Source organism: Zootoca vivipara, chromosome 5, assembly GCF_963506605.1.
Source record: "Zootoca vivipara chromosome 5, rZooViv1.1, whole genome shotgun sequence".
NCBI classification, from domain to species: Eukaryota; Metazoa; Chordata; class Lepidosauria; order Squamata; family Lacertidae; genus Zootoca; species Zootoca vivipara.
In genome coordinates this window covers 55,553,662-55,562,620 of record NC_083280.1, presented here as the reverse complement: position 1 = coordinate 55,562,620, position 8,959 = coordinate 55,553,662, and the positions used below count along the sequence as shown (strand labels likewise).

At 42.7% G+C, this 8,959-nt stretch overlaps 1 protein-coding gene across 1 annotated transcript; it reads right to left on the bottom strand.

Moving 5' to 3' along the window:
• Positions 1–22: 22 nt before the first annotated feature.
• On the bottom strand, positions 23–8,894 carry PSTK (phosphoseryl-tRNA kinase). The gene is made up of 6 exons (XM_035138466.2): positions 8,255–8,894; positions 6,417–6,714; positions 4,940–5,138; positions 4,465–4,540; positions 3,459–3,552; positions 23–2,855 (listed from the first exon to the last, which is right to left on the bottom strand). Exons 1-6 carry the CDS (start codon positions 8,474–8,476, stop codon positions 2,668–2,670), a joined length of 1,077 nt encoding a protein of 358 aa, XP_034994357.1. The 5' UTR covers positions 8,477–8,894; the 3' UTR covers positions 23–2,667.
• Between the last annotated feature and the right edge of the window lie 65 nt (positions 8,895–8,959).

Here is an 8,959-nt window from a genome sequence, read left to right as displayed (position 1 = left end):
ATCCTAGCTGGGTCATCTTTATGAAATGTCTATAAATGATCTGATTGAATGAGCTGTTGTAGAGCAATGGACAACAGCTGGTGACAGCTCCACTCTCAGCCTGTTCACTTCTTCCCTGGCCAAAACCAGACCAGCTGGTCTTAGTTGACCCTGAAAGGGCATCCATGCTGAGAAGGAGGCCAAGGGGCCGATTGAAAGCATAGGTATGGGGAAAAGATAGGGCAAGAAGTGGCCATCAAATAAGGTCATGTTGAATAAGTGAGGGAAGGAGAAGCTTTATTGGGGACATCTCTACTTTTTCCAGTACAGTGTGTTGGCAAACTCTGAATGTTACTGTGTACTAGAAATACAAAATATTTTTAGAATTGAGCCGTAAAGGGCTATGGTCAGGGTCATGGCTTCTATTTTAGTAGAGTTCCTGTACTCCTTAAAGTCGAGCAGATAGTCAAGAGGTGAGGCTTGGAAACATATAGATAACCTGAGCAACTGCTACAGGTCACGCAGCTTTTGAAAACTCAAGGCCACTGTTGCGGTGGGTAGTGGAAATAGAAACCCTGTGCACTACTGTTTTTTTAGAGACCATTCAGCCAAAGAGCTATTAGCGACACCTGAGCAGCAGAGGACAACAAACTTAAACCAACAAGAAATGAGAGCTGGGACTAAAAGCAGATGAAGGCCTGCAAATGATGTCATTTACCACTGGGATCTACAATGCCAAAATGCTCAAGTACAAGGTATACGAAGTACAATACAGCCTTTACTGCTTCCACTAAGTAAGGCATAAGGATGGGATGTTGCAGACTCTGGTTTTACCACTGATACAGAACAGCTCGTTTCAGTAACAAAACATGCAGGATTGGGGTTTTGAAAAAGAGTATTAGCCTCATTCTCTGCTACAGCATCAAAATTAATCTCTAAACATAACATTTTCCACTGTCCATGGGCTCTTAAGTCTCTCTCCCCATATTCAGGCCCGAAATAAGAAAAAATTCAACAGCAGCTCTATTAATTAAAGCAAAACAAAGTCTTAATGTTATAAGGAGCTTGCATTAATATTTTCTCCAGATGAATTTCAGCTTCTGCATTCAGATAAACGAGATTGTGTGAGAGGTGGTGGTTGAAACCGCAGCCCATAACTCACTTATTTTGGAGTTGTCAACATGGCTACAGTGCCTCCGTGGATTGTGGATCGCTGCCTTACTAGGTTGCTCTATTACTACTGTTACCTTGCTATTTTTAAACCCTTTGTTACTCACAGTACTGAAAACAAAAAGTGATATACAGTCATACCTTGGTTCACGAACGCCTTGCGAGTTGAATGTTTTGGCTCCTGAACACCGTAAACCTGGGAGTGTTCGTTCGATTTGCAAACGTTCTTTGGAACCCAAACCTCTGACGCGGTTTCCGATTGGCTGCAGCAGCAGCTTCCTTCAGCCAATCGGAAGTTGCGCCTTGGTTTCCAAACGTTTTGGAAGTCGAACGGAGGTACCGAGGTACCACTGTACCTTTGACTGGAAACAATTCACAAAATGTGGAATATATAGCCAGAAGTACTATATGCATCCCCTTTGTGAATAAAAATGAAACGGCAGTCTGAGTGGACTAGATGGAACAAATATGGAAAGGCACAGTCCTTTTGATTCTGATGGTCTTTAATGTACAGTATTTTATAACAGTGCTAAAGCTACACACAGAACTCAGCCAAATTGGTAAAGAAAAAGTGATTTATATGTGTTGTATATAAGGGACGCAGGTGGCACTGTGGGTAAACCACAGAGCCTAGGGCTTGCCGATCAGAAGGTCGGCGGTTCGAATCCCCGCGACGGGGTGAGCTCCCGTTGCTTGGTCCCTGCTCCTGCCAACCTAGCAGTTCGAAAGCACGTCAAAGTGCAAGTAGATAAATAAGTACCGCTACAGCAGGAAGGTAAAAGGCGTTTCCGTGCGCTGCTCTGGTTCACCAGAAGCAGCTTTGTCATGCTGGCCACATGACCTGGAAGCTGTACGCCGGCTCCCTCGGCCAATAATGCGAGATGAGCGCTGCAACCTCAGAGTCGGTCACAACTGGACCTAATGGTCAGGGATCCGTTTACCTTTATATGCGATACAGTATAACTTTGTGCCATCAGATGGTGCTGTGGAGTCCTGTTTTTTCCCTACAGTACTTGTTTTCCCTATTTAAATTTACAACGCTTTTAACTGGAATGCTGCTTTAATGTGTCTAGATCCAGCCATTGTTTGCCCACTAAGCCCCTTGCCCTCCAGTTGTTGGACTACAACTGCCATCCTCCATTAGACCTTCAGCCATGCTAGTAGGGGCTGGTGGGACTTTGAAGTTTAACAACGTCTGGGTCATACCGGTATGTATGAGTCAATGATCCTGGCTGCAGACATATTTCAAATTATAGCAAACAGTAAAATATTTCAGAGGGTAAATCTCACTGTATCTTTCTTCTCCCTATGGATCCTGAAGCTTCTTGGTACAACTGGTATTTTTCGCAGTCAGTCCGAACAGAGAGAGAGAGGGAATCGGCCCAGCTTTTTCCAATGAGACATCATATCTGCTTCAGGTGCCTGGCATTGAAAATGCCAAATCTCAGCAATATCTTGTGTTCTTGCCAAACCCACATCCTACTGCATTATATCCCCTTCACTGAATGAATCAAAATGCTAATACTTCTTACTTAAATATTTTTTAACAACGCCATCTGCCTGTTGGCTGAATAAAGAGGTTACATTTATATCCAATTGGTTATTTTTCTCGTTTTCTCTGTGCCTCAAATCTTCCAAAAATTCCACTTTCAGCATATTTAGTTCATCTGCCAAGCTCTTCATCTCCTTTGGGGTAAGGTTATTATCTAGGGAAACAAAATGCACAGCACATGGTGATTTACCTACTGTTAAATTTATCTTAAACCAGGCAGAGGGCCTTCTTGGTAGTGGTGCCCACCCTGTGGAACGCCCTCCCATCAGATGTCAATTAAATAAACAACTCTCTGACTTTTAGAAGACATCTGAAGGCAGCCCTGTTTAGGGAAGTTGTTAATGCTTGATGTTCTATCGTGTTTTTAATATTCTGTTGGAAGCTGCCTAGAGTGGCTGGGGAAACCCAGCCAGATGGACAGGTTATAAATAATTTTTTTATTATTATTATTATTATTATTATTATTATTATTATTATTATTATTATTTTAGAGGGGAAGGAAGATCAAAGTTTTAAGCAAAGCCACTTTTTTTGGGGGGGGGGGAATGAACTGAGGCTTACCTCCTCAGGAGTGGGATCTCTAAAAGAGGAATCTTCAGAGATAGAGAGGGGACAACTGGCATGTACAGGGCCTTTGTACATAGTGTCTTTAAATAGTAGTCATAAACCGCTGCACATGTAAGGTTTTGTTGTACTGTGCCCTCCTAATTTAAGTGCATGCAAAGCAAGTTAAGCAACCTCTTGCAAATAAGCATACCTTTAGCAGTCTTCATGGTCTGAGAGACAGCTCGCCTGACAGCCTGGTCTGCTTGATGAAGAACACTGGCTGCACAAATAGCTCGATCCATTTCCTAGACGCAATCAAGAAGAAAAAATGTTCATAGAACTGGGCTCAAATATATATATAGATCTTCAAAGAGTAAATTCGGGCATTATGAATATGTGCACTAACTGGAGTGAGCTTTGTGCACCTTCTTGCACAAAGGGAGGAGAGTTGAAACTTCCCATTTATTTTTTTTGCACTTTCGGACAAGTATAAAACTACACGGGGAATTTTGGTACAGAGCACTCTTGAGGTTTGCCATAAGAACCTCTACTGAACATTCTTCACTCTTCAGAAATGCTGTAACACAAGAAAGCTTACAACCATAAGACATTGATTCAGTGAAATGAGGTGAAAAAAGGCAGACTTCCCTCTTGTCTGCTACAGAAGGCTAGCACTCATTTCCTTTGCCTTCCATTGTTGACAATGGGACCTGATGGCTCTGGTAGTTCTCTCGGTTATGGCCACCGAGTTGTCCCATTCAGAGTAGGCCAATTGAAATGAATAAAGTCAAGTTAGACATGATTATGAACTTCAGTGGGTTTACTCCGAGTTAGGACTACCATTGGGTCGGATTCATCTAATGAACCCCATTAGTGAAAGCCCTGCATAATGACTTCCACTTATGCAGTGGGGCTTCCCCTATACCCCATGGGCTGGGGGTGGGGGTCAGGAGAACCCCTGGAACTGTGCATGGGGAGGGATCATTCCATCTGACAATGTGCAGGTGGAGTGTTTGTAATGGCACGACACTGAATTCCACCAACTGTCTTTTACAGCACAAACTTCTTCTTTATGACCACAAAGTGGGTCTTAAGATTTCCTGTGTAGGAAATGTTCTCCTCCAAAGTGGACAATTATCCACTGGTGGATTTTTTTCCAGCAGAAGTGCCAGGCATCAAATGTCTATTTTATTAGCTATGTAATAGTTCCATATTACCTTTACTTCTGTATTCTCTTCCAGGGGTTTCACTGGATTTTCCAAAGCAGTAGATAGCAAATCAATCACTTGAAGACTGAAAAAGTCAAGAAGACAAAAATGTTAAAGGAAAAACCTACTATGCATATGCAATGTAAGCACTCGCCTAAGGACATTGGCATCACAGAAGTGTCCAAGGCTAGAATTTTGCTGAGATCAATGAGGTTAGACAGCAGAGAAAAGAGAGAGCAGAATTTAAATTGGGATCTAATATTGGATCTCAGGGTGAGCTGCGATAGATTAGCAAGGGTCTGAGTCTGAGTTTTCTGATTTTTATACACACACACACACACAATAATTTTTATTAGTTTTCAATTAGAATAATCCAATGGTAGCCTCATTATAACAGTGCCAGATTAACTTTGCTAGGCCCACAGGTGACTGTGAAGCCTCCATTTAATTCAATGTAAATAACTGCTTTCTTGTGACTACATACTTATCTTCTACTGAACATTCTGTAGTCTTCAGAACGAGGCTGTTCTGCTCCCAGGCGTATTTCTCTGGTTTTGGAGCTTCCATTTTCTGCACCATTGCATGGATGGTTTCTTCAGGTAATGGTTGTTTTCTCCGATTGTTTCTCTCTAAACAAACATCAACCTGGCAATCTAGGAACAACTGACAGAAGCCCAGTGTATCTAGACAAATATAAAAATATTCCTGGATGATAAGAGGGGCATTTTAATCTCACCAAGGTTTCTGAAAAGTGTAGGCATAACACACACACACAGGAATTTTGCACAAAATGAGGCGGTCTTTTGTATCGCCATGAAGTAAGGAAGTGGGATCCTAAGTATTTCAGAGTTTAGTATTCATTACAAATAGAGCTTGCACGAGACTATGTAACACACATTCTGCTTTGGTTGCCTAAGGCCAATTGTTCAAGGTTTTGGTTCTAGTATAGAAAACCCTGAAATGGTTTAGGAGCTAGGTATCTGAAGGAACACCTCTCCTGCCCAGACCCTGTTTGGGGAGGCCTGGTATATCAATGATATATGATAATGGTATATCAATGACTAATTTTTTTCTTTCAGAGCTTTGACTGGCACTCACTTTATCTATATTTTAGAACCAGCTGAATTTCCTTTTCTGCCAGGCCATCTGAAGTACATGTACATGTGGGAACCTGGTCGTATTAAGCAGATGTTATGGTAATAATTATTTGTAATATTATTTTACTTTTGGTTTTCATTGGTTATTGTGTCTGATCTGCGGTCACTTAGGATGTGGAGGTGGGACAGAAATGCCCTAATAAATAAAAATGAACAACACGAAAAAGCATAACACAAGTAGCATAAAAATAACATCAGAGGGAACAAAACTGCATTAAATTAAATTAAAATGGGATTCCCTGAAAAAATAATGAAATAGGCACCAAGCAAACCTGACTGATGAGAGTTTTCCACAAGAGGGCACTGCAATTGAAAAGGCAGCAGCAGCAGCAGCAGCAAGATGTTAATGTCCAGGTGGCTGCTATGCTGGCCTCCAGGTATCCTAGCCCCAAGCCATTTAGGGCTTTCTGGGTAAAAAATAGAACTCTGGAAACAGACCAGAAACCCTCTCTAAAAAAAGCTCAACAACATTGACCTGAACCCCAATAAAACAGGTGTAGATCACTTCCCATTTTTAACTCTGTGAGTAGATCGCAGTCTCCTGGAAGTTGGCCATCCCTGGTATAGGATATCAGGTGGAAGGAAACAGACGTCTGCAGTCCCAGCACCACTACCAATGCAGAAATGGCCAGTTCTGTACCACAAGTTGCTGCCCACTAATGCTATCATAGTTTAGGTGTTCTATGTAGCAGATTATTGATCTTTGGGGCAGATAGGAATCCATGAGATACAACCAGAAATCATGGTTTGCACTGCTGAGTCATAAGGCTGAGCCGCTACCTTAAAATATAATACCAAACTTACACTGGCGAGCTAACTGGTACACTTCGTATCTCATACTCCGATAATAAAAGTTGTCATCTAAAATAAAATATATTGGTCTGAGAGGGGTAAAATCTATTAAATATTGACAAGATGCAGAGTCTTCAGTTCCTGTTCTTGGATATATTATTTCTTGTTGTTTCAGATAGCAGGCAAACCTTTTCCATGTTGTTTCAGTTCTGTTTGGAGGAGGAGAATAATGGCATCCTTTAATAAAATTCTGAAGGAAATGTTCAAGATACAGCAATAATTCATGACGGTACAATCTCCAGTGTGACATCTATAAAGTAAAAGAACAATTATTCATGGTTAGAGTACAAAAAAACTGGAACCATTAAGAGCAATGAAGGTGTTGCTATTGGCTGCAGTGTTAAATGGACAGCGTTTGTCCTCTTCATTTTTAGATGATTTGCTATTCTTTCTTAGCATTCTTAGTATACTTATTTAATGACAGAAGGTAATTTAACCTTTTATCTTTCTTTTGGTGCCTTAAAGACCAACAGATTTATAGCACAACCCTAACTATGCCTACTCAGAAGGAAGTCCTACAGGGGTCAGCAAACTTTTTCAGCAGGGGGCCGGTCCACTGTCCTCAGACCTTGTGGGAGGCCGGACTATATATTTTTTTGGGGGGGGGGGGAAATGAACGAATTCCTATGCCCCACAAATAACCCAGAGATGCATTTTAAATAAAAGGACACATTCTACTCATGTAAGAACACCAGGCAGGCCCCACAAACAACCCAGAGATGCATTTTAAATAAAAGGACACATTTTAGTCATGTAAAAACATGCTGATTCCTGGACCGTCCGTGGGCCAGATTTAGAAGGCTATTGAGCCACATCTGGCCCCCGGGCCTTAGTTTGGGGACCAGTCCTACTGAATTCTCCCAGGTAAGAGGAGTTAGGATTGCAGTCCTATTGCAGTGTAAATTTCATGGACTTCACTGAAGCCACAAAAATGTCCAAGGGCTTATTCTGCAACAACAAAAAAACACCTCTTGGCTGTTTCTATGAATGAATATTAAGTAATTTCACATCTTCTAATCTAAACAGCTTGTTATCAGTTCAGCCCAGACTGAACTGACTGCAAAATACCACCACCACCACTGGTTTATTTATATATTGCCTTTCAGCCCAAAGGGCCCTGAACCAGCAACCAGCATACTGAAATACTGTAAAACAAGACATAACACTATGCTGGTTTATCAGTCCGTACATGAGGATCAAAACAGCAAAACATTAAGATTCAGAAAGGGAACTTTCAGCAGAAAATAATAGGAAACAAGATGCTTTTTAAAAATATGCAGGCTAGTCTTGCTTAACTTCATGTAACTAATATATATATATAGATGTTTTAAAAACTAGTTCCCTTTTCCTGATGCAAATTGAAATACGCAAAACCTTCTGGCGGCAGCTTGAGCAAATCAAAGCTGATTTAGAAGAATGATGACTTTTGTCATTTATCGTTGCCATGCTACAGTAGATTACTTTAATAAAGGCTCCCACAATACCCTTTTTTTTTACTATTTTAGCAAACTTGGTGAGCGCCTACTCAAGGCAAACCCCGCAGCTGACGCTAAAGCACCAGATCTCATAGCCGGATTCAGCTGCGAGGCGTCAGAAGGAAAAGGATCCTTGGCATTGGTAGGAGGCTCACACAGCGGCTGAAAATTACAGCTGGGGGGCATCCTGCTGCCCACCTGGAGCTGCTGAGCTACCACTGAAAGATCCCGCGGGCAGGCGAAGACCTTTCCCTGGCCAATGAGAATCGCAAGACCACACTGACCAATAAAGAGCAGGGGGAGGAGGCTACTGACCAACGGCTGCTGTCCGCGTTGTCCCGAGCTCTCATTTGATTGGTCGAACGCTTCCGAAGGTATGAGGTCGTCGTAAGCGAGGGGAACGCAACGCCACCCTTTGCGCTCCCTCAGGACCCGGCTCAGAGCCTGCGCCGCCGTCGTTTTACCCGCGGCAGGTAAACCGCAAAGCAAGCACAGCCCCAGCTGGTGGCCTCCGGAGCGCTGTAACTTTTCCGCCATGAGGCACCGCGCTTCGTGCGGAGCGTTAAAACTCCCGTGACTGGAAGGGACCGACGGCTGAGTTCTGCGCTTGCGCAGTTGGCTCCGTGCGCTAGCACTGCGCAGGCGCGCTGGGGAGGGACTTTGGCACAGGGAGTTCTAAAGAGACAGGGCTTCTTCCTCCTTCCGCGCACCGGACTTCCAGGTTGCTGTCGACGCTGGGCTCTAGAGGGGCAAAAGCGACCGTTGCATGTAGGAGACACAAGCAAGGAGCCCCGGCACCCCTATGTCGCTTGCAGTGATTTGGCAACAGTTTAGGGTGGTCAGATGCAATAGAGGACAAGGCAAGTTGATTCTGACTGTTGATTGCGCTGTAAGTTGCTTTTAATGAAAACTGCTAAACGGTATTGATTAGAGCAGGCATATCGATCTATTGTATGAAAATAAATTACATTTCTAATGATTTTTCAAAGAGTTGTTGCTTTTAAAGATTACCAACTTGCA